General features: G+C 43.2%; 2 protein-coding genes and 1 long non-coding RNA gene across 8 annotated transcripts in view; 2 read left to right on the top strand and 1 right to left on the bottom strand.

Annotated features, from left to right (window-relative positions):
* Window positions 1-39: 39 nt before the first annotated feature.
* fignl1 (fidgetin-like 1) lies at window positions 40-3,925 on the top strand. Of its 2 annotated transcripts, none has more exons than XM_012920017.2 (2): window positions 40-266; window positions 1,163-3,925. In XM_012920017.2, exons 1-2 carry the CDS (start codon window positions 248-250, stop codon window positions 3,091-3,093), a joined length of 1,950 nt encoding a protein of 649 aa, XP_012775471.2. In that variant the 5' UTR covers window positions 40-247; the 3' UTR covers window positions 3,094-3,925. The 2 variants fall into 2 exon arrangements, with proteins under 2 accessions (XP_012775471.2, XP_004554578.2); XM_004554521.2 differs by lacking the exon at window positions 40-266 and adding an exon at window positions 325-588.
* Window positions 3,926-7,246: 3,321 nt separating this feature from the next.
* ikzf1 (IKAROS family zinc finger 1 (Ikaros)) lies at window positions 7,247-23,951 on the bottom strand. 5 transcript variants are annotated; one of them, XM_004554515.2, is made up of 8 exons: window positions 23,646-23,951; window positions 19,163-19,216; window positions 18,876-18,989; window positions 12,926-13,195; window positions 11,286-11,453; window positions 9,844-9,969; window positions 9,281-9,415; window positions 7,247-8,852 (listed from the first exon to the last, which is right to left on the bottom strand). In XM_004554515.2, exons 1-8 carry the CDS (start codon window positions 23,932-23,934, stop codon window positions 8,161-8,163), a joined length of 1,848 nt encoding a protein of 615 aa, XP_004554572.1. In that variant the 5' UTR covers window positions 23,935-23,951; the 3' UTR covers window positions 7,247-8,160. The 5 variants fall into 5 exon arrangements, with proteins under 5 accessions (XP_004554572.1, XP_004554573.1, XP_004554575.1 ...); XM_004554516.2 differs by having other exon boundaries at window positions 9,281-9,412; XM_004554518.2 differs by lacking the exon at window positions 9,281-9,415.
* LOC143421820 (uncharacterized) overlaps window positions 14,805-25,081 on the top strand; it is a 65,571-nt gene continuing 55,294 nt past the window's right edge. Inside the window, exons 1-2 of the long non-coding RNA XR_013101419.1 lie at window positions 14,805-14,927; window positions 18,841-18,994. This is a non-coding gene — a long non-coding RNA (uncharacterized LOC143421820). The remainder of the gene's footprint in view (window positions 14,928-18,840; window positions 18,995-25,081) is intronic.

Genomic DNA, 25,081 nt, shown 5'->3' with positions numbered 1-25,081 from the left:
ATGGCGTCGTAGACCTCACTAAAATTAGCAGACCTGTGTACTGTTGGCAACATAGTCCGCAGAAAAAAGTCTTGAAACTGAAGAAAAATCGCTCCACGTTTTATATTAAGTTCCTCTTAATTCTTAAAATAACTAACATCAATCACGAAACTTTTCGTGAAATTTGATAACGAGGTGTATTAGCTTTTGTAGCCTGGACTGGGCGGAACTGGAGGATAAATGGAGCACTCCCTACTTGTGACAACTTATGGGTCTCGTTCCAACATGTAAAAAACTTAGTTGCTTCATTTCGTTTACTTTAATGTCCCAGTCTCGTCATCATTATTCAATGTTTTATGTATTCAAAAACTAAGATCGTTGCTTCTTTGCGCTGGTTCCCTGTATTAGGTGAAAAGTTATGCGACGGCCACAGTTGTAGATTTTTTGAGAGCGAATTGGAACGAGACAGGAAGTCCTAGTTTCGGGAGGGAGAACAAACTAGAGGCGGGAATTACCGCTACTGTAAACATCGAGTTAAAGTGCATTACAAAAGTTGTTACGAGTGTATTCATATATTTTTTATAATTTTTTGACAAGATATCAGTAATAGTAAGTGACGTCCATTATGAATACTGTTGTTTGTTGTGGCGCATTTTCAGATAACAGTTCAGACAAGTTGGGTGCATCGAGACTGATAACCTGTTTTTACTGCAGCTCTCCGTGGTTCAGCTACATATACAGAGATTCAGATTACTTTTAGCCTTGTCACTGACTATTCATCGTTGGAGATAATGCTCAGGGAGGCAGTTGTATGTTGCTTTATGTGGGGATGAAGGAGTTTTATTTAAGTCTGAGAAAACGAAATGTTGTATTTAGAGTTTATCTCAGCTGGGACATGTGGAGTATTAAAGACATGGGCGAAGGATGAAGGCTGTTCAGTTTCAATGCTAATGAGTGTGGCCTACCATTTTTAAAGCTGGATTCAAATCACGTGTTTATTTGTTTTTTAATTCCTTTCATTTATATCAAGATCACTATAACTCAGTGTTACTGCATAGATGGTTATTTATGTAACGTAATTAAGTGGCAGCTTTTTCTCTGTATGGGTTTTGGGGAGATTTGTGCATTGGCATTTACTGGGGTCATGTATTTTTAATAACTCTTGTCCCTTCGTCTTCACCAGGCTGGAGCAGGCCAGGCATGAGTGGCGCACACCTGGACGAATGGCAGAAGAGGTCCTTTGACATTTCATCTGGCAGCTGTACACCTGAACAGACGGCCGATGCCTACCGGGCCCACATCCTCTCCATTCAGTATGCATGGGCAAGCTCCCAGCTCTCTCAGGCCGGCATGGCCAGCCTGCTCAGGACCTACTCGGAGCGCTACGCTGCAGTGTTGGACTCGGACGACCCGCGCACAGGGCTCAACAACTATGCAGAAAGCGCGCTCCATCTGGCCCGCAGTCAGAAGAACTACAGCGACAAATGGGAGTCATCCCTCACTGCAGAGAGCGTGCTGGAGTTGCCCAGTGTTCAGAAAACAATTCAGGCAAAGACAGGAGGTGAGAGCTTTGTGGTGGCACCAGCTGACATTAACATAACTGTGGGGCAAGAGGGTAAAGGTAGCTCTCTCACTCCTCCCTTTAAAACTGTGCAACCACCGCAGCTTAAATCAGAGGTTAAAATCGCAGCCAGTATCCCTGCTAATGTTTCTGTGGAAAGGCCCAGCAGTCACGAAGGGATTTCAGTCAATCCACCCTCATTCTCCCGACCTCCAGCTCAGCCACAGTCTGTGTTTAGTTGCCCTTCTCCAGCTCTCCCACATGTAAACCCTGGCCCCGCAGGGGTCACGCAGCACTATCAGTCCTCCTTCTTTCCCACCTCCAACACATCGAAGCGGAAAAATTTTTACAACACAGACGGAGGTGATGTTGGCAGGGAGCAAAATGGCAGTCAGGTGTCATCAGACCCACGGGCTGTTACCACCTTCAAAACAGCTCGTGAGCAGTTTGTTGTTGACCAGCAGCGAAAGCACTCCCATCAGCCTCAGAGAGGTCAGGCCCCTGGGATGGCGGCAACTGTGAAGAAATCTCTGGGCGCCAACAGGCCTCGAGGTGCATTTTCAAAATTTGTGTCTCCCATTCCACGACAGGAAGAGGAGGGAAGTGTGGCGAGCCGTAATTCCAATCAGGAACCTCAAATCCTGGACGAGCGTCTGAAAAACTTTGAGCCAAAGATAATCGAGCTGATCATGAGTGAGATCATGGACCACGGGCCTCCGGTGGGCTGGGACGACATAGCAGGTCTGGAGTTCGCCAAGACTACCATAAAGGAAATTGTGGTTTGGCCCATGCTGCGACCTGACATCTTTACTGGCCTCCGTGGCCCACCCAAAGGCATCCTGCTGTTTGGACCGCCAGGAACTGGAAAAACTCTGATAGGTAAATGTATTGCCTGTCAATCAGGTGCCACTTTCTTTAGCATCAGCGCCTCATCACTCACATCCAAGTGGGTGGGTGAAGGAGAGAAAATGGTGCGAGCTCTGTTTGCCATTGCCCGCTGCCACCAGCCTGCTGTTATTTTCATCGATGAAATCGACTCCCTGCTGTCCCAGCGGACGGACGGTGAGCACGACTCCTCGCGCAGGATAAAAACAGAATTTCTGGTCCAGCTAGATGGAGCGACCACTGCAGCAGAGGACCGAATCCTGGTGGTGGGTGCCACCAACCGGCCCCAGGAGATCGACGAGGCAGCACGACGACGCCTGGCAAAGCGGTTATACATCCCCCTGCCCGAAGCGACTGCCCGACGCCAGATAGTGACAAACCTCATGGCTCAGGAGAAAAACCAGCTGGGAGAAAGCGAGGTGGAGAGGGTGGTGACAGCCACGGAGGGCTTCTCCGGAGCCGATATGACTCAGCTGTGTCGAGAGGCAGCACTGGGGCCCATACGCAGCATCCAGCTCAGTGACATCGCCACCATCACCGCGGATCAGGTGCGACCCATCATCTACAGTGACTTCCACGACGCCCTGAAGACTGTACGTCCCAGTGTGTCATCAAAGGACTTGGAGCTGTATGAAGAGTGGAATAAAACCTTTGGATGTGGGCGTTAAACTTTTCTTTGTCTCCGTTCAGGTTCTGGGTGTTGAAAGAAATGGAAAATGTAAAGACGTTAAATGCTTTCTTTGTTCTGCACAAACCCGACAAAGTGGGAGGACCCAGGACTAAAAACAAAGAATGACAGTCTGAAAATTATAAGACGGGTCTCTTTAATGCAGTCTTTCTGTTTTTTCCCCATATATTGCCAAATATCCCTATGATGGGAAGTTGGCCTTATCTGTGTGATGAAGAGCTGAATTCAGTTGTATTTGTTTGCCTACGAAAAACAGGGCTTCCATAAATGACAAGGAAAACAGAATTAAAGAAGAGAAAAGGACCTTTTTATTGGCTACCAGTTAAATAGTTATTTTAACCCTCTGTATCAGCTTAGTTCAGTCATATTGGATTGCACAGGTGAACAGGTGCCTCTTTTATGGGTGTAAGTGTTAGTCTCTGTGCTAGTGGTCTGTTGTTTTGAGGTTTTTCAACACTACTTGTAAAGGTCAGGGTGTCGTAACATGAAGAAAAAATGAAGAAAACCTTACCTCGTTCCCACTTTGTACTGAGAGAATTTGCCATCTGCGTTCAGCTTTTTGGTCATTTTCAGGTGTTTGTGCCGGTCAGGCTGATTTTGTTCTGTTGCTTTGTGATCCAGTGTTAGGTAGTGTGTATTATACACAAACCATTTTCCAGTTGAAGCCCTGTTTTCCATTTAAATTCTAGTATTTCACATCAAGGATACACATTCACAGTCGAATTATGACTTAATGCTTGTCATCTGTTTGGTCTTTTTCAGTTAACTGCATCGAAATTGTTTTTGTCCCTAATAAATGTATATATCACACACACACATCTCCACAAGTTTTTGTCTCAGAGTGTGACAGTAAGCAATAAGTTTATCTCTAGGCTGCAGTGACATATCCGATCCCATGCGATCCACAGAGGGCAGTGTGATCACGTTTGAGCACCACAACCACGGTTTGCCTGAAGTCTCACTGTCCTGAAATGTTCCTGAGGCTGGATGTGTTAATCATATCCGCGGAAGTTGGGCAACACGGAGAGTATCCTGGGTCTTGTGTTTAAAAAGAGAAAAAAAAGAAAAACTTTGCCTGTCTTCCTGTTAGTGATTAAGACAGCAGTGTTACTGCAATACATCCCTTTTGCAGGGCCTCTGTGTTAGTTCTGATCCATGGAGTTTGTGCCCGGTCAAAGTGTTTGCAACTGCTTTCTCAGTGAAGACATCCCTCACGCAAGCGGTGTGAGGATTTTTAACATTATGTTTTTCAAGTTGAATGCCTCACTGGTCACACATGCACTACCACTGAAGGGGGCCATTAGAGATTGTGCACACATGAAACAAAATCTCATGTAAATTTCATCAAGAAATCTTTGAGAATCTGGAAGACCATGAAAACGGGGCTTTCATTTATTTTTCATCTTTTTTGTCAGGTCCCTGATAAATATTTCACACTTGTGTTGTTGGCCACTGTATAGAAACTTTGTTGAATTAGCCAGCAGTGAAAGTAGTCACACACGCACCCTTCCCCCCCAACGGGTGGGCTTCTCCGATCGCGGGGACTCCTCACAGCTGGACCAGGACAGATGCGCAGAATTCCTCTGGTGCTGACGGGATCTATAGAGCCCATTGAGTATGGACTGAAAACTGTGCCATATGGTGTAAGCTTGTAGCTCAATTTGACTGTGGCTGTGAAGCAAGTGGACACATCTGGGGCAGTGTAGTCACAAACAAACACATCACACAGTACATTTACAGAGAAGAAAATAAGGTCATTTTACTGAATCATTTTATCCTTAATACGGATTCAAGCTGAGGTAGAAATAAGTATAAGCACTTGGTATTGCTTTTTTCCCTGTGTTCACGTATATGCAGTTGTGGAAGAACTACACAAGCTGTGCTCAAGTAGAAGTTTAAATGTAATAAGTTATAGGAATAAAATTCCAGTATTTAAAATCAAATCTCATGTCATTTGTAATATAGAAACATTACAGGTAAATTTATTACTATATTTATTTAGAGTTCTTGTGAAAGCATACAATGGTTTTAGTCAACATTTCTTTCTGCAATGTATCCATATTGTGCAGTTACCGTCTGCATTGTTTGATGCAGGGTCCGGTAATTCCATACTGCCTTCAGATTGGCTAATAGGAAAGAGTACATCATGCTGTTGTATGTCACAAATATTTTATTTAAAGAAAAACATTCTGTGCCACCAACCATGAAATTAGACTGTGTTTGCTGGCTATTACTGAAAAAGGGGGTTTCTTTACTCTGTTTTACCACAGTGCAGTCTCCAGAGTGGAAAAATCGAGTCCCGCAAAAACTGCAGTTCCACTAATGGCCACTTGAGGCTGGCTCCAAAAGCATCAGTTCACAAAGACTCCCGTGTTATAATGTCCAACTTTACAATGTTAAATAACATATTTACAGCCTGCTAATAAAGCAGTCTGGCCTCTATGGGTAGTCTTACTGCTCGTAACAGTGAGCTGGGTGAACTTTTAAAAAAATAATTAATTCACCTGGATTGTCTGACTTCGGTTGAGGTCATATTCATTGACAGGTGTATTGATGCAAGCAGCCAGAGATGATCTGGGTCTGCTGGGCCTTTTACAGTATTTTAATAGGTTATCTGAGTAATACTATGGCGTGCTGTGTGAGACAGACTATCTAACAAGTTTGTGCTGAGTGAAACGGTAGAATTTTAGTAGTCTGTTAGTTAGCACTAATTAGCTATATATGAATCTGTCTGTTTAATTATGATGATTTCTCTAACCACACTTTTTTTGCTTATTGTCCAGCTTGCAGCACTGTTTACATTGTAACAATTCAATATAAAATTCTCAGTCTGAAAGGTAGATACATGTGAGAGTAAAAGAACATAATATGTTTTATAATATGAGTTAATTTCTGCTGCTGAGTATTCTCTTTCTGCAGAACATGCAAACATGCACTTAATGTCCCCGTTGCTCATTTAGTGAGACATATCTTTACATGATCAAACTGCATTCCTAAGTAGTGAAATCCATGTGACGAAATGCCAAGACAGGCAATCAAATGTAATCTGCACATGTTGAGAAACACCGGTAAACACAGCGCTCCCATTTGCGAAGTTTGCAGTAAATGTTCTATTATGGTCTTCCACTAATGAACCGCAGCCCGGCAAAAGTGTGAAAAATAGTAATTTCAAACTTCTTGTTGGAACATGTTAAAGCCACCACTCTGGTTTAGTCTGCTTCTTGAAGGAGTATTTCTGTCCAGGGCTGAAAGGGGAAGTGAGATCTGGGATTCTGGCAGGGCCAGAGTTGGTTGGCCAGATTATCCCTCTCATGCAAATGCCCTCCCTCCCCTGTTGGGTCCTAGTCAAGCGTAGGGGGGCTCAGCGCTGGCCACAGCTGCTTCCCGTTTCAGCTAAATCACACAGCAGCCATCTGGACAAGGCTGTCTCAGTGCGCGGCGCTGCTGAGCTCCTCTGCCGGCCCGAATGAGCATCTCCAGACAGACCTGGCCCTCAGAGCCCTGGCCCCTGCCTTCTGCTCCGGTGGCTGATCCTCCCTGTCCCAGCTCTCTGCCGCTCAGAGGACCATCCAGACTCTTCAGGTCTTGGACGCACGGCACACGTCGACATGCTTTTGTATGTGTGTGTGTGGAGTATGTACCTTCCAATATTTCAGTCTCATATTGTCCCTTTGGTGATTTATTATCTAATGTGGCAAAATTAAATTTTAATTGAGTTAGTATTTGCCTTTTTCCCCTGAAAAACAAGTCTACAGTGTGGTTGTGTTTGTTTACTCTTCACTCCCTCTTAATTTTCTCACCGTCTGCTTTTTTTGTGTTTGTTTCTTTGCACAAATGCCAGTCATTCACTGTTTGCTACCCTTTTCTTTGACAGCTAGAGCTGGCAGCATGAATGACATGTAAACGTAATTATTTCACAGACTTTGAGGAGCGTGTGAAGAGAGCGAAATGTGGGAACGAATCTGAGGGAAACTTTCCGTTAACTCCCGAGTTAATTTTGCCGAGCCCGACCCCAATTTGTAGATTTTCACATTTCCTTTGGCACACGGATATCCAGGAGGTCTGCTTTCTCCTTACTTCTACAGCCATCTTTAAAAACAGAAAAAAAAAACAGAAACACTCTTCCCACACTATTTGCATATATAAAATATCCTTTATTGATATTTTTGCAAGCATTAAGCTCCCTTCAACTGAGGTCAACTTCGTTTTCGTCTCACGGGTCAAACAATTCTTAGCCATCAGGTATAAAACAGAAAAGTCCAGGAAAACATTTCCCTCTGATAACACTAAAAATAGCTTCCAGCAGCAGTCATGGATCAGATAACATCATACACATTTAGTACAGCCGAACTGAAAAAGAAAAAAAAATGCAGCTTTGACTACTCTAAGAAACAAACATCGATCACTGTAATAAATACAAAAAACAGACAGGCATGTAAATGTATAAATAACGTGAAGGTTATTACAAACACAAGAGCAGGTTAAAACCTTACAGGGGAGCTGTGGGTCTATCTACACTGATTGTTACGTTACTGATTGTATTTATGTTACACTGGGTTTGCCTGCACTGGAAACAGCCGCAGAAGGAATTGACATTTTTTCTGTTATTCAACACAGAAAGGTGTCAAAGCAAAAAGGATGTAAATCCTATTACTTTAAATCTTGAAAAAAAGGAGGAAAAATAAGACCTTTTTTTTTATATATATTTACATACACAGGTGATGTGTATTTATGAAGTACTGTTCTTCATTCCTGTGAGGAATGAAGAACAGTACTTCTTTACTTTGTTTTCTTTAAAAAAAAAAACCCTAAAAAAACAGAATAGTTCGTATCAGAGATGAAGATCAATGTTTTTAATAGTTGTATATTTATTTGTGTGTCAACAAACATGCATACCTTATAAAAAACACACAGACATTAACAATGTATTTTACATGATGTATTTATATTAATTTATTGCATGTGCTTGCCTGTGTGTCTGTCTGTCTGTGTGTGTGTCTGTTCTATCCTGTGAAAGTGTGTATGTGTGTTCTCTGGTCGATGTGGCTCAGTAGCGATGCTCTCCTCGTGTTATGTGAGAGGAGAACTCGTATCGATCTTGACTCCGGTGACCGCAGAGGTTGCACTCGAAGGGGTCTCTGAAGCCGTGGCAGCCCATGTGAATGGTGTACATGACGTGGTCCAGGAAGAGGACGCGGCAGTGTTCGCACCTGTACGCCCTCACCTGCTCCCCGTCCGCTGTCACTACTTTGAAGCCCTCGGAGGCCATCTCCATGGCCCGGATGGTGTCGAACTGCCTCTGTTGTTCCTCCTTCACCAGGGGAAGCACGCCGTTCCTAACCCCCTGGGTGATGTGGTTGGTCAGGTAGATGAGGCCGGGGGCTGCTCCGGTCGGGCGATCCTCGTTGTTGCTCTCGGTGTCCGTGGAATCCTGGCCGCTGTGGCTGGGCGAGCCGTCCTTCTCGCTGGAGGCAGACTTGGAGTTGGAGAGCAGCAGCAGGTTCTCGGCCGCACTGTCTTTGGCTGACAAGCCCGTCCCCGCGTGGGCCTCCGTCGCCGGCTTGTGGAGGGGGTAGATGGAGCCGAGGCCCACATCGGAAGAGGAGGTCTGGACCAGAGGCCGGAGCGACTCGGCGCCTAGGTAGCTGATGGCGCTGTTGATGGCCTGGTCGATGACGTGGGGCTGGATCAGCTCGCTTGCTCCTCCGTCATAAGAGAGGTCCGACAGACGTTTGTCACCTGAAGAGAAGGAGAGACAGAAGGGCAGGGTGAGGTTCGTACTACGCTGACACACTTTCACCTGCATCCTATCATCTCACCATCTTGACACTGAGCCACTGAGTCTTAAAATGAGTCACTTCAGTCTACCTCTTGATGTTCTATTATTCTCCCTCTTTTGATTGTTTTTTGCTTTTTGTGTGGATATGAATCGCTTAAATGTAACATGTCTATGCAGAATCAAGGTAATATTTCAATGTAGTCTTTTCCAGTGACGATTAAGCAAATAAAAGGTGCAGTCTGTGATTAGGCTGCACTGCATAGAACCAGGCTTGCAGAGAAAAATGCAACCCCAATGAACACAAACAGTCACAGTTACACTTTTTTTTTCTTTCAGCAAAAAACAGCGAAATTGTATTGACACAAAAGAAGCAGATTTCAGCCCTTACCCACAAACTTCTGTGGCATAGTGCTCTTACGTTTAGCTACATTATTAGCTAGTCTGTCTAGCACCAAGGCTCTGTCAGATCCCATCTGGCTCAAGTCTTCCCTCTGCTCATTCTGGTTGCTTTCTTCCTTTACTACTGGAAAGCAAGACAGAGAAGTAGATTTTAGCGTCAAAGTAACTGGAGTTTGTCCTGCTGGCACAAGCCTGATGGTGGTTTTCTCACAGAGCACAGAGCGGACTATTCTGACACACGTGAAGCACTTGGTTTACGAATATAACATTTGCTCATAATGATCTGTTTTCAGGTTTTAATGTAGAGCTGTACAGAACACTAAGTATGAAGTGTCTAAATTTATATAGAAAAAGAAACTGACTTAATTAGCTCGGATACCTACACGAGCCTATATTTAAATGGAAATGTAGCCTGTCTTGTTTTTTAGCAACAAAGACAGTGACTGTGATAGGCTGCTGTTCTGTGCACAGTTTCCTGCATCCCGTGCTTAGGATAAAGTAGGTCATTAGATCTGGGTGAAAGTTAAAGCGCACGCCTCGTGAGGCACCAACCTGTGTAGATGGTGTTTTGCAGTCCCATACACTGGAGGTAGTTGTGACACCTCTCTTTGTGCTCTTCTAGAGAGCTGCGCTGCTTATAGCTCCGCCCACAGTAAGCACACTTGTGGGGTTTTCCAACTGCAAAAAAAAAATTACATCAGTGAAAGCAGAGCAGTGCAAAACTTTTTTTATAAATAATTAACACTAAAGTAAGTTAAATGGCCATTTGGTTCCTTCTTGAAAGAACACAGGAAGGAATTGATGTAACGAATGCATTTTGAGCAGATTAAGAACAAGATAAGGGCTGATTAGGGATCTGGCACAACCAGTGGTAAAGGGGGAAGAAAAGAGCACCACCTACAAAAATGTAAATGACAAACAAAAACCAAAACAATTTCTGGGAGGCCCTGTGGAAGAACTCACAAGTAGAAGTTTATGTCTTAGGATGCCATAAGCTCTGCTGCTGCAGATAGTGCTGAGCTCATGTCCTCTGTATTTATGGGTAACTCAGGTAGCAACTTAGTGTAGAGTGAACACAGTGCAAACTGAAACCTTATGATGGAGAGCAACATTTTTTATTTTTCACTAAGAAAATATATGCTGACAAATACTGATGATTTTTGCTATATTTTTAAATACAGAGAAAAAAAAGCCATAAACCTAAATTAAAAAGTGCTGAAAATTAAATCCAAAATATGAAAAAATCTGAGGAAGGGGAGGATTTTTCTGCCCATACCTGGACAGACAAACAAAACAAACTCAAATGGCCTGTAAATGGTAAATGGCCTGTACTTGTATAGCGCTTTACTAGTCCCTAAGGACCCTCATCCACCCATTCATACTTGTTTTGTGAATGCTCATAAAAACAGCTGAAATTAGTTTAATGCATGCACTTTTTATTTTTGCATGCTAAAAATAAGTGACTAGCGTTTTTGGTTTTTTAAGGAAAATAATAAGCCTTTTTTTTTTAACATATATTTATATTTAAATACATTCCTTTTACATATTAGGAGTTACATTACTATGATAACAGTATTCTATGTCTTTAATATTATAAGTCCAGTTGTCTCCAGTTTGAAAGCTCTCCAGGCTGAATTTATATGATTACAATTCAGCTCAATAACCAACATATATCAGATGCTTTAATCTTTCTCACTTATTTTTTTGTAGGTGCTGTTACATTTACGTTGTAAAATGACACAATCGTGATTGTTATCCCTCCATTTTTCTGACAAACCCTTCAGAAGGAGAATTCTGTTTACACCCAAATTACACTAACACGTACTTCTGCAAAGCATTTGAAAAAAAAAAGTGACACCATATCTACACCCTGTCAACTTCCCTTTACATAGTCCCGAGCTCATGCTGCATGTGCTGCAGAAGTTGCTGTGCCTTTTGTAAAAATCGTCCAACATAAAAGTGCAGAAGTTTTCAGCGGGGGTGACCTTGCTCACCCGAGTGTGTGCGTAGGTGGCCGGTGAGGGCGTCCCTCCTGCGACAGGCGTAGCTGCACAGGTGACACTTGAAGGGCTTCTCCCCTGAGTGGAGCTTGATGTGACGCAGCAGGTTGCCCTTCTGGGTGAAGGAGGCGCCGCACTGGGTGCACTGGAATGGACGTTCTCCTGAGGACGAGAACAGACAGAGCAGACACACGTTACTGCAAAGATGTAAACACAAGGAAAGAAAGGGCAGGGGGGTGGGACAGAATAACTTGTATGTTTTATTGGCTTCTAATTTTCGGATTTTATGGATCGGATCAGACAGTTTGTTTCATTTTTAAGCTTTTCCTTGAGTGCACTAATCTGACTGTGTTTGTTCCCTCCCTCCACTGACAGCGATAAAAGTCTTTGTCTTTTCTGTGCGGATGGAAAAGCTGCGGGGACGCGGGAGGTCACCGCACTACAAGCCGGATGATGCAGCGTCTCCGGGGCGGAGAGCGATCCAGCAGCCTGTGGGGAGGGTTTCACAGCAGAGTGACACTCCATCTCTCCATGCTCCCCCTGCCCCACAGACTTCTGGCGCTCTGATCGAACAAGAGCCTTTCAGACTCAGCCTGCCAGCTCCGTAATGCACCATTGCCTAGGTCAATTTGATCTGAAAATCTCATTTTTTCCTCTTCTTCGTCTCTAAAATAAGAGCGGCACATCACAATGCAAATTCAGCCTCATTTGAATAAAGCGAAGGAAACACTTTGTGTTGAGAGCCAGTCTTCCTGATCAGCGCTTCTGGAATAAACCAATATCCATCCTCTCCGAGTGTTGTGGCATTCTGTGAGAACGTTTTAATATGGCTTTCTTTTTTTTTCAAAGCCCCCCCCCCCCCGTAAAATAAGAGTCACCAGTGAAGCAGCAAAAATATATAAAAAAGGAAATTCATTAAAAATGCATTTCAGGAGCAAAGACTCACCACAGAATATTTTCTATTTAAATAGGAGGCACTTCATTATATCTTTTATTGTACTTTCTTTTGCATTTACATTAGTCTACTGTTCCTTTCTTCCATTTTGAGTTTCATTAGTTTCTAAAGCCTGACAGTTAAGTGCCTTTTTCACAAATGTTCCCCACCACTGGTTTGGCTCCATTACAATAGAATATCAATTTTGAATTCTGAAAAACTTTTAATAGCCAGATAATTGTCACTTTGCAGAGATCCCATTTAATTGCTGCAGATATCCTGTTTCTCAACTGAGGGTATGTTTTCTTTGGACCAAGTTTGTCTCTGCTACTTTATCACACAATAACCTGATCAGTTGCTTGTCACGTGGCAATTCAGAGACTGTTAGATAAACAATCACGAATGCTAATGCTACATCTTGAAGTCTATTTCATGCACGATATTAGGCTCTGCACGCACACAGCCAGATGCAAGCATGCTACAAGTGAGTGTGAGGAGGACTGCAAAAGAATTTACTCTCAGAGAGTGTGTATGTGTGCATGGTGACATTGCTTGTGTTTCTGAAAAGAATTTATGTTTGGCTAAACAGGCGGAGGAGCCACAGCGCACACCTCTCTACCCCTATATCCATCTCCTTTATACTAACAGTGAACATGGGTGCAAAGGAAGGGCAAGAAGTGTTGCAGACGGCGTGGCTTACCAGTGTGGCTTCGCTTGTGCACCATCAACACATTGGGGCCAATGCAAACTATCCCACAGATATCGCACTTGAGCTTCCCGTTGGGCAGCCGGATACCGCCGGCCGAGGAGAAGGCCTTGGCTTCGGGGCTCGGCTGTGAGCCGTTCACCTTGGCCCCGGAGGCATCGATCACGCGCAAGTCTTCCGCGCACTCCTCCTCCTCCACACCGTTCATGTCACAGGCCAGCCCATTCTCCTCATCACTGCGAGCCTCAACTTTAATGTTACAGGCTGGAAAAGAGGGCAAGGGGGGGCCACGGTTTAGAATACGAGCATTTTTGTTTCTTGCATGATGTTAAATACTAAAGATGGGCAATTTATCAGTGTGATATTGATACTGTGGCATGAGAAGTTAGAGAGATGTTTATCCCAACACTGTGTTTTAATATTCCTACTTTTTTTGTTTTTTGCTTTTTGTATAAAAAACCATGATGCTGAACTCATACTGGGATTTCCAGCTATTAAACTGAACTTTACTGATTTTTTAATTTGTGACAAAATATACCTGGCTTTATTTGAATTTATTCATATATATAGAGATATTTTTTTCAGTGGAGCTCTGCACATTCTGTGTTTACTCCTGTTGGAATAAGCACCGTAAGCTGTAACACAGAAACTGCAACTGCCCTAACTAGGGCACCAACAGCTTTGTAATAGCAACTTCCTTTAGTGCACGTTTTCTTGTGAAGAGGGATGCTGCATCAGCCCTTCAGAAACTTTCCCTCCTATTTCAGACATTTTTTTTCTGAATTCACATTAAAAGGCAAAGCTCTTCATAAGGGCACACAGGTGGACAGCATGTCTACTCTTTGAGGATGTCAGTGAGGAGATGAAGAAACGTGCCGATCATCTCACACCATCACACTTTGGTGAAGCAAATGACAGCAAGATAAACAGGAAACAGAGACACAGGAAGCAGTGCAAAACTAGGGACACGCGCGGTATCTATCATAGCAACCGAGCGAACAACACAGATATACAGCCATGTGGCCTCTTCACACTCGTATTCATTTGCAAAGGTCTTCGTGTCATTTTGTACATTTCTAGCTTTTTAAAGTGCCGAAAGAAAATTATACCCGAGCGATCAGCGCCTGCTCTTATCTTATCTGTAGAAAAGCTTTAAAAAAACCAATACACACTGTAGCGTGTATTTGATGTCCAGTGTTCCAAGGAAAATAGAAGTGCCCTGTGCGATTAACTCTCAGCCGCTTCATTTTCCCACCAATGGACTTAAGAAATATTTAAGAGAACTGACAGATCATGTAAGTCCCGCAGCTACCAACCTGTGGTTTGCATGTCACAGTGACAGCCTGATTTCCCCATGCCTCTACCTCTGTTTGTACAACTGAAGAGGAAGAAGTGGAAATCATGAAATATAGGAATCCATGGAAAAGGGGAAGCTTCACAAAGAGGGCCTGTCTAACTGAAATACCAAGAATTATGGAGAAGTGACAGAAAGGGAAGCATGGGAAAGGAATTGTAAAACAGCCTGTAACTGAAACAGTTTTTTTTTTCTAATGCAGGAGTGTTGTTTTCACCGAGAGTCACTGAGGGGGCATAAATCCCCTAATGTACATTTTCCACAGAGGGAAGAGTGAAACATGAGAACTGAGTAGGATCACGAGATGTTGGTGATCATCCCTTTTCTCATAATCTGACAGTCCATACCCACACTTTTGAAAACAATGTGTTTATTTATTTATTTATTTTATGTCACATGAGAAGTAATCTCATCTGTTAAACTGCTGGGTTTATTGGACAGACTTGTATTTTGCTGGGGAGATAAGATAAAAGACACACCAACATGCAAAGAAAGGAAAGAAACCGTTTTGCTGTCTATAAAAAACAAAAGTGTGGTTAGAATGCTAAACTGGCCATCATTTATGTTACATAACCAAGTAGGAATTAGGGGCTACACAGCATTCAAAATGTCCTTACAATGCACCACAGATGAGCATGGCATGTAAGTGGGGATTGTTCTGTTATTGTGTTTAGTTTCAGTTAGGAGCTCTCTGTTTTTACAGACGTTTACGACTTATTTTAACGACTATTTACAGACATTGAAGAAAAACTATAAAATCTGTTTCACCCTCAGTTTGATCAGTGACTTAAATTAGCTTCAGTCAAATATGTCAACCATTTATCTGTTACTTGTTGCTATCTTTCTGAATTTTCAAGAATCAGCTGTTTCACATTATATCAGTTAAAATAACAACTGTCCTTGTTTAAGTAGCTTAACATTGCTGCTATCCACTAGCTATTAGCTAGGCATTTAGCCATTAGCCTGCTCAAACTTGATCTATTAGAACCATTTATTTGTGGGTTTTTATCAAAATTATATAAGACATTTCTCCCTTGTTTTTATCCATCAAACTGTTAACCATTATATTTAGCATTAGCTTTAAGGTCTCCTTCTGGCTACTTTTAACTATAATCATTTGTCCCTTAATTTTAGCTAGCACTTTTGATCATTTATCTGTTACTTTTGGATAACACTATGTAGTTCTATAATTTATCTATTACATTTAGGTAACTAATTGAACAATTAACCACTACCACAAATTTTGGTTTATCTGTTGGTTATGGCGTTCCTAATAATGATTCTGTTACTTTTTAAGCTAACCTTTCTGTGACAGCTAACTGTGTAGCAGTTCCAATTTATGTACACTCTCAGCAAGTCATGTTTAGGTTATACAATGTGATACAATTAATTAAATTTAAAAAATCAGTGAGATAAAAATAAAAATAATCTGCTTCTGCTACTGGAAAAATGTTTGAATTTCATGAATGCAAATGCAGCAATCCAGCAGTTCCCCTGGTAAAGTTAACTCGTCACCGATTTATGGAATGTTGTTGCTAACTGTCTTTACAGATACAAACAGAAATCACAAGCTATGAAGCCATAGTCATCTTTTTTGAAGATTTTACGTTTCATTTATTGCAAAGTGTACATCTATGAGGTTCTCACTTTAACCACTGAGGGTTTTTTTCTCATTGAAACAAAACATTTACATGACTATGTGTTAGTGTAGCTTAGCTGTAGGGATTTTTTTTTTAGTTATGAATTTGCATTTGCATATCACAGAACTCGAAAGCAAAACTCCATAAGTGGCTATACCACTTCAATCCTGCTAATTTAATTTATGGTTTTAGCCGCAAAACCTTCAACTGCCACAGCGTAGGATAATTACACTGTTTTTAAATGTCGATAGACATTGTAAAAAGTACATAAATTACGTGCACATTAGCTTTTGAAAGAATTCTCTACCCCCCCAAAAAATACAGAACTGATCCAAGAATAACGCCTTTTCACAGTGAGGCAGGTGTACAATTTCAGGAAATGGTTGATACAGAGCGGGTGGAAAAAAATGTGTTTATCTATTATCATCTAATACACCAGTGAAGCTTTGAGATTATCAACTAGCTGGAGCAGAAGGGAACCATGAACACTGGGCTGACACCCACTTCTCATGGATATGGGGAAGTTGTGACTAAATTGGGAATAGGAAGAAAGCTTTTGCTTTACATCTTGTTTGTCATGAACATCACACATCCTGATTTACTCATTTTGGGAAGCAAGTGTCAGATCACAGTAGACAAACAAAACAGGTCTCAATAAAATGGTTATAACCTGATACGGATCTACTCCTCACACTACAGGTAAAGAAACAGCACGCCCTGGAGCAGTGACTGGAAAAATAATTAACAAGTAAAATGCTAGAGCTTTAGAAAGGCATAAAAAGAAAAAATAAACTAGCTGCATTGACAAGGATGCATAGCGGGTAGGAAGCAACACAGCACTGTGCTCTGCAGCGTGGAAACACAAGGAGCCACTGGAGGTTCCTGTTACTGAGTTGTGCTGCTCTCACTGCCTGAAAATAACCCTGTGTGCAAAGTAGTGGAACCACAAGTGTTAAACCACGCCAGCAACACACTGAACACAACTTGCAGGAACACCAAAAACAGCCTGCTTTTTGCCCTCACACGTCTTTTCGTTTTTTTTCGTTTTTTGGGGTTTTTTTTCAACTCGCCTCCATGCTTTCGGGAACTAAACCGCTCAGTCTCCTTCTCAGTCTCATGTCTCTGACATAGCCGAGGACCTATCTGAATCACTGAAAATGAAAGCGAAATCATTTCACTGGGATGTTGTGAAGGTCATCTTACAGTCTTGTGACTTTAACAGAGTCTCTGGGCTTATGTTCGGTGTAAGAAACACAAGGCGGTAAAAACGTTTCTTTCACGAAATGGTTAAATAGGCGTCACATATTAACCTCCCTCGTGCGTGTAGTCATACATGTGTAGCTTGTACCACAGCGAATGTGCGCCAACAATGACGTTCCCAGGCTATAAAGACTCACTTGCAACAGGAAATAACCTGGGTTTCGAGGTTTTAAGCTTTCGATACTTTGAGGTCCCATGTCCCACATATAGTCCCCTCTTTTTTCACTAAAGAGAACTGAGCAGCACATGATCCTGGGCGATAATTATAACTCATTTGGGCTCTTATCACTGAGGCAGTGATGCATAGATGTACCAGATACTTGCACTTCCCTTCTTTCTTTCTGTCCCTTATATAGACACACACTCGTGCAAAAGGATTGAAAAGAAACTCGCACGCAGAACATAAAGTCATACACCCAGCTGCACCTTCTTTCCCTTCTTTACAGGCTGCCAATGAAAGTCAAACATTTAGATAATGCTCACGACGACCATTTCCCATTTTTTTCGGTTGACTAAGACGTGCATGTGTGATGTAAAACGTGGTTCCACACACATCCTCCGTTACTCGGCTGAACACGTGTTGATTGTTTAGACTCACAGATTCCTGCCTGTGTCGGGTTCAGCACCTGACAGCTCAAAAGTAGGAAAGAGAGAGCCTTTGTGAGTAAGCAGGTGTGCGACCTATGTGGTGCGGTGATGCGCTCTCCGAGCTTGGCCCCGTTCCTGAACTCTTTATCTCCAGGAGTGTTGAAACTGCCTGATGGCAAGTTCTTCTTAGGAAACTCTTACACATCCTATTTCAGTTTCCTCTCACATCTTATTTTTGACTGTGCGCTGCTAATCTTTGCCGTTATCTGGATGTAAGTGGAAAAATACTGATAAGATGGTCAATTTTGAGCCATTCCATTTTGTCTTTTTTTTTTTTTTGCATTCTAACTCCTATATGTGATATGTGAAGATTTCAAGTGATTCATTCAATAGGTGAAAGTATGTTTTGGACATTAAAAAGGCACAATACACACAAAACAACTATGCTGTTTGTCCTATGAAAGGTGAATGCTATGTCCGGTTATCTTGCTGTCATATAAAACCGATCAGCCTTTAATGACCAGTAAACATTTCCTGTTTCACAAACCGCCCATGTTAGGAGACTTGAGATAAACATATGTCACTGATGTGATTCCCCCTTGCATTCTCCATCCTGATTTTCACCATGAGATTCCCTGGCTTGCTGTTTGCAAACTCAAATCAAGGCCACATTAGCTATTCCTTAAGATTCAGCTTATTAATGACGTGCCATGGATCAAAGGGATTTTTTTTTACCTTTCCTGCCAATGACCTAAATGTGTCTCTTTGCAGCTTTAAATTAATTTTTCCAAGGGATTTGGAACAGCAAATATCTCCCACTGGATGTTCATTTGATTAATTTTATGCTTTTTTTAACATATATGTCACACTTTTGATCCTTACATTACTTTCACTTATCGCTTTACTCTGATTTGGATGCTTTGGGAATGATACGTCTGACTACTGCTGGGAAGGGCACTGCAGTCGTTTAGGCTTGTTTTTGATTGCCGCTTCATGGGATATATTCAATACATCAACATAATTTTGCTATCACACACTGATTTTTTTACTTTCATTTTAATTCACAGAAGCAGCGGTGACGGTCAGGCTGCGCTTGAGTTACCTTTGTCCCCTCGGTTGTTCTGCTGCTGGGTGGAGCCGGCTGACAGGTCTTCAGGGACAGCCATGGGCTCTTCTGCCTCCTCGGACGCTTCATTGGCAGGGGGACTGTCCCTGTCTGGGGTAGAGACACACACCAGCAAACACCCATCACTCACTACGCAACCCCCGCGACATGACTCATTCAGGGGTAGCAAAATTACCTCTCCGTCCTGTAAGAGCCTGTTTGTGGGCCTATTGTATCTACTTTGTGCATTCTACAGCTCAATCATGCAGTAGGCGAGCTTTTACCTGGCATCTGGGCTATTTCCTGGGCCTCCTCTGTCTCCATGCGGTGCAAGTACTCTAATGGGAGAAAGATAGAGATGTAGGTGCGTGTAAGTTTAATCAAGTGCAGGCGCAGGAAACAACGTTATAAAAATCTAGAGTGGAGTAAAAGGGTGTACTTCTCGGCGTGACTCCATAACCTCACTGAGATCGCTCTTGTCACAGCCGCAGATACACCACTCTCCCTCACATTACATTACAAAGAATTACAGACATTTTCATTACAAGTCTGACAGAAAGACGGAGCACGGAGAGCAGCTCGGGCCCCGGCTGATGGGGGCCCTGACGGTAGCGAGGGGTTGCCGGGAATAGGCTTTCAGACCACATTTGTTATTTATTGTTAATTTCCTGCCACATAATCATCCCAAAATGCAAACTGACTGCCGCAAAATTAAGCAGAAAATTAACTGGCCCCAGGTCACCGGGGATGCGGGTGTTTGCCGTGCCCAGCTGATCGGCGTTCGTGTTCTCTCTAATTTACTGAGCATGCATCGCTGAGCCCGCGGCCTGAGTGCAGACACACGCAAGCCACAATCAGAAACAAAGAGAGGGAGGGAAAAGAGAGAGAAGAAGAAGGAGATGAGAGAAAGGCTGCGAGACGTGCATGGAGAGAAGTAGATGTCTGTGAAAGGGCAAAAAGTCAGAGGAAGGTGCAGAAAAAGAAAAGAGACAGAAAAGCAGGCAGAAGGACCGAGAACTTCTCTTTATTTATTTATTTTTACACTCCCCCCCACCTTTTTTTTTAGCAAGAAGAGGCAATTGAGTCCAGAAGCGCTCCTCCGGCCAGGGCTGCATATCTGAGGAGTCACCAATGCTCGTGGCCCCATTAATAATGGATGGCCCTCAAGCCTGCAGCAGATGGGCCCGACAGCCTCAGCCCCAGCTCCGCCACTTCAAGAAGCCCTTGGTGGGGCCGCTGCCCAGTCCAAGCAGCCACACAGGGAGAAGTGAAGCTCCCGAAAATAGCGAAACAAACCCAGGGGAGAAGGGGAACCTAGCCCTTCCTGTTTTACTGACAGATGGCTCCACACATTTGGAACAAATAGTGGGAAGCAACGGGGCCGCTCTGTCGCAACGCACAAGATTCTGCGGAGTCAAGTCAGGAGCTCAAAGGCCTGCAAGACACTCAGGATGCAAGTGCGAGAGGAGGGAGAAAGGGTGGCGCGGGGGGGGGGCATAGGTCACTGGTGCAGATGATTTGTTCAGCATAACACGGTGGTGTTGCGTGTTACTGCGCCGAGCGACGACTCGGCAGCGCCGTTCCTCAGCATCTGGAGTTTGCAGGTCGGGGGCAGAGGGAGGTGTATTCTCATGTGCCCTTTTTTTCTGGGCAGATGGTGAGAGGGGAAACACGGATGTGTTGGCGGGGGGGCTTTGACAGAAGTTTAGAAAAAGGAGAGAGAGTTCCTACATTCAGCCACAACCCACTTGCGTAGGCATGTGGAAAGTAAAGTGCATGTAGAATATTCAGGAAATTCTTTTTTCTTTTGTTCAGAACACTCATGGCACTTTTTCCTTGTGTTTACCGACAGCTCTGTTTTTACTTTTAGTGCTTCTACTTTAACATACTTTTGGCATTTGGTGATCATCAAGTTAAGACTCAGACTGAAAGTAGAACTTTTTGATAAAAGCCGGAGCACGACTAAAACATTTCCATCTAACTATCCAGACTTATTAATGATTCTCCTTCTCAAATCAGAGTGAAATTATTGTGTGTGTGTGTGTGTGTGTGTGTGTGTGTGTGTGTGTGTGTGTGTGTGTGTGTGTGTGTGTGTGTGTGCGCGCGTTGGCGTATGAGTGTCAAAGTGTATGAGTGTACGAACTGGGGGCAGGTGGAATCTTTCAGGCGGTGAAATAGGAGTCAGAGAAAAGACTTCTAACACAGAGCGCAAAGGGGGGACTGGAACAGTTTTGGTCGGAGTACGTCAACTGAGGAGAGGCAGGAAGAGGCTTGTGGGTTGACAGAATTTTCGGTCCTCCTCCTGTGTGTTTGCACGTGCGTGTGCGTGCGTGCGTGTGTGTGTGTGTGTGTGTTTGGTGGATGGTTGTGGCGGTGTGTCGCTGGGGGTGGGGGTAGCGAGGTGCAAAGCTACACCAGGGAGCAGGGTGGAGATGAGAAACACACGAAACCGTTAACAGATACTGAGGACCACACCAGCAAAGTCTGGATACCCTGGAGAAAGCTGACACAGTGGCGTGTCTGTGTGTGTTTAGATTAATGCACAGTTAAAACAAACTGAAAATATGAAGGATTTTTTTTTAAAGTGACACTTCTTGAGAGTTTCACTTGGAACTTTCTACTGATTAAACATCATAAATATGACTGAAGGCCCAGTATTTTTAAAACAAGTTTATACTTATAGGTTTTGGCAGCAATTAAATATTTTAAATAAATTAAACTATATCTGCAGATAAACAGCAGTGCTGTGACACGGCTATGTGAATGCAGCTTCATCACACTTCGCCTCACATCAGGAGCCCCACTTTGAGTGATTTCCTACTCATACGCTCCACTCAGACTTTCCACTTTTAACTGAACAGTCTGAGTGACAATTATCGAAAAACATCTCAAATAATAACGATCCGTCCTGTGAGTTTTGCAATAAGTAACACCGCCGTGGGCGCCTTCTTATCAATAACGAGGAAAAGAGATGATCCCACACTGCCAAGCAACGTGGCGCGCGGACACCTCTGTTCGTGTGTGCACGCAGAGATGCTCATCAGTAATTCATGAAATGTATGGGTGGAAGTGGGCAGATAGTGTTAGCAGATGTGTTCTGGGAGTCTATCATTGGAGGAGGGGGGTGGTGGTGGTGGTGGTGGGAGAGCAAAGGTGCGCTGAAGAAGAAGTTTCCTTCATTTGCATCTGACACACTTCACTACTCTGCTATTCAGACAGTACAATCATTTTAATAACTGTCTGTCTTCCTCTAACCCCTCCACCCCCCTCCCCCTTTCACACCCCCTCCTACTTCTGTTTCTACTGACAAGAAAGATGATGTATCCGCAGACAGATTTGCAGCACTTTCAGCACTTCTCTTTCCAACTGAGCTATGAAAAAAGCCCTATGTGCGCAGGTACTGAGCTCCGTTTACAAGTTCAGAAATCAAAAATGAGTTTTCTGCTATTTTATTTGACTTTTCGCGTAGTTTATTTATTATCTTACATTTATTGTTAAAGTAGATAACTGCTTTACATTTGCGGAGAAATATATTTTTTTCTGCTTGACCGTAAACTTGAAATGTGTTAATAAAAAAAATAGGACACATCAGAGAAAGATGCTTTCCAAGTTTAAAAAAATTTAATTAATGCCAACTTATTTTACGTCCCACAAACGCCACTTTTAAACACACGGTTAATTATAGTTAATGAATAATAATTTAGAGAAGGGTTAAATATATATATTTGAGGAAACTCAGCTTTCTTGGACTTCTGTTTTTTTATCGCGTTTAAAAAGAAAAAAAAAAACCCGATCATCCCCCCCCCCCCCAATCTCTTCGGCGGTGAATCTTTCAGTTTTCTGCCTGGGCGTTGATGAGCAACTTTTTCACCTTTGAGCGTCAGCAGCGTGAAAAGTTTAATCAGTCCTGCCTGTTTTCTTCCCTTCACACAGACGCCTTACCGGCTAACCGAGACTGCGGTTCGATTCTGAACAGGCCGACACAAAGATTAACGGAACGAGAAATGCTCAGAGCGACTGATTTGTGTGTAAACTCGAGCTGCTTGAGAGCGCGTTTAGTCGGTGCGTACTGATTTCCTGTTTAAGCAAAAACATGTTCGCATTAGTTTAGGCCCCGGTCAATTTTGCGCTTTCAACAATTTAAAGAAAATTATTTCCTGAAAAAAAAGTTCAATTTAAATATCTTAATAAACTTGAGGCACTTTTAAAAAAAAGGGCCCTAAAGTTTACAGAGTGCGCACATCTGTTGCAACAGGTGCCGTAGCCGAAGAGGGAAAAACAGTTAAACGAGTTAAAATGATAACGAGCCCCGAGCCGATCTGTATGAATTCTTAAAGAAAATGTGATTCGGATTTTTATAGAAGTCGAATTAATTGGAAAATAATTTATCCATATTTCCCAAAAGAGAGAGAGAGAAAAAAAGACGCAAGGAAAATGGGGAACATTTCCCTCTACTTCCCTTAAATTGCTGCACGTAGCTTACAGACACAGACAACGCTTTAAAAACAATATATTTTCCCCGATATATTACTGAAATACAGTCTTGTTATTTAATCCGTTATAAACTCTGTGGCAGTAGAAAATTACGCGCATCAAACGGGACCTTGATGCTGAGGCGCACCTGCACCGAAACTATAAGGAGAGTCTTTTCCAGTCAGGCGCAAATGTCTCCTAAACCATTTCACTGCCATCGAAATCACTTTAGAGGTATTGGCCTAGCCTTTGAGGTGAGAACCGAGCTGAAATGTGCGGTTGAAGTCACTTTACCTGCTATTCCTTGAGTTTGCAGTATGAAGTTCTTCCAACTCTCCCCGGCTCCATGTGCAGAAGGTCGCAGCGCCGCGGCGGCCCCATGGAGCTGCGCCCTGAGTCCCTCCCCTCTCCACTGCACTTCCTCGTTCCAGCCCAACATGACTATGTCTCTCAGCTCGGCTGAGGCATTTTGCTTGCTTTTATCCACAGTCTGCAGTGGGGAGTCGGGCCACCGAACCCCTGGCACTTGCTTTGTGCCGTGCCAATAAAAGCTGACACCCAGTAGACCATCACTGGCAGCCATGCATGAGATGGGATGAGGCGAGCGAGGAGAGTGGACCATTCATTGTTTATTTATTTCATTCACACCGAAGAAGCTGATTGGGGTTGGGGGAGGTGGGGGGGGGGGGGGTAGTGTGGGCTGGAGAGAGGGGGAGGGGGGGTTACTCCTCACTTGCATATTGGACAGCTCCCCTTCTGTCACCTGTTCTGGCACTCTGAAGCAGTCCATGAAAATAACACAAGTGTTTCCCATATAATGAGCTTTTCTTCTTCTTCTATTTAATGTTTCATCCAGTTTGCTTCCCCCATCCCCCCACCCCCACCTCTCTGTGTTACCTCTAGCGTCATAGCCTCCTGTCCTGTACCTTAACACAGCACGAATGAAGCGTACACAATCAGGATTACGTCTGAGCCTGAGCAAACAGTTGCATCTCTTAACATTAGCCTCCTTTATTACTTCCTGTTTTAAAATACGTGTACAGTAAGTGCATCCTCTCTCAGTCCTGCAGCAGATCATCATTCAGATATGCATTAATTTACTGAAATGTGGTTTTCCCTCTGGTTTCATGAGCAGGAATCTACAAACCAACACTGGGCCACCGGCTCCAAGTGTATCAGATGTGTTAGTTTCAGATGCTGCCACTGCTGCCAGCATTCACATTAAAGTCAATCATCTCAGTTCCAACGCGGCGACAGCTCACATGCTCTCAAAGTCGAGCTATCACATCTTACAGTACGGCGATAACACACACGCAACTGCTGCCCGGTGACAGCCGCACACACCATTATACAACACTGTACTTCAAAGAGGCTTTCTGGCCTACAGTTTGTTTTATTGCTAACCTGTGTGGCAGCTTCTAAAGCAGCCCTATAGGTGACTCCTGAGCGGACTGCCCACAAATGGAGTCTGAATTTGTTCAAATAAATATACATTTTGGACTGAAAATGAAGAAAATTCCAAATAAAACAGGAATTGCACACCGCCGTCGACTTTAAAACTCAATTTGAGATATGTCCCGTCACTAGTATCTCATGGTGGAGCTTGTAATGTAGTTCAGTTTGAACCCCTGCTTGATCAGCTGTGTTTACATATATAAATGAACCTAACGGATTAGGTTGGACAAGTTTGCACTTCATTTTACAGAATATGTGATAGTTTATACTCCACT

The sequence above is a fragment of the Maylandia zebra genome, linkage group LG13, assembly GCF_041146795.1.
Source record: "Maylandia zebra isolate NMK-2024a linkage group LG13, Mzebra_GT3a, whole genome shotgun sequence".
In the NCBI taxonomy this organism is placed as follows: domain Eukaryota; kingdom Metazoa; phylum Chordata; class Actinopteri; order Cichliformes; family Cichlidae; genus Maylandia; species Maylandia zebra.
This window is presented reverse-complemented; position numbering and strand designations above follow the sequence as displayed.

Excerpts from the sequence above, each read along its gene's own strand:
- ikzf1 (XM_004554515.2), bottom strand. The coding sequence starts at position 23,934 with ATGGCTGCCAGTGATGGTCTACTGGGTGTCAGCTTTTATTGGCACGGC. Across the intron at positions 19,217-23,645 it reads GCAAACTCAAGGAATAGCAG|AGTACTTGCACCGCATGGAG; the intron begins GTAAAGTGACTT and ends TTCTCCCATTAG. Across the intron at positions 11,454-12,925 it reads GCACAAGCGAAGCCACACTG|GAGAACGTCCATTCCAGTGC; the intron begins GTAAGCCACGCC and ends TCTCGTCCTCAG.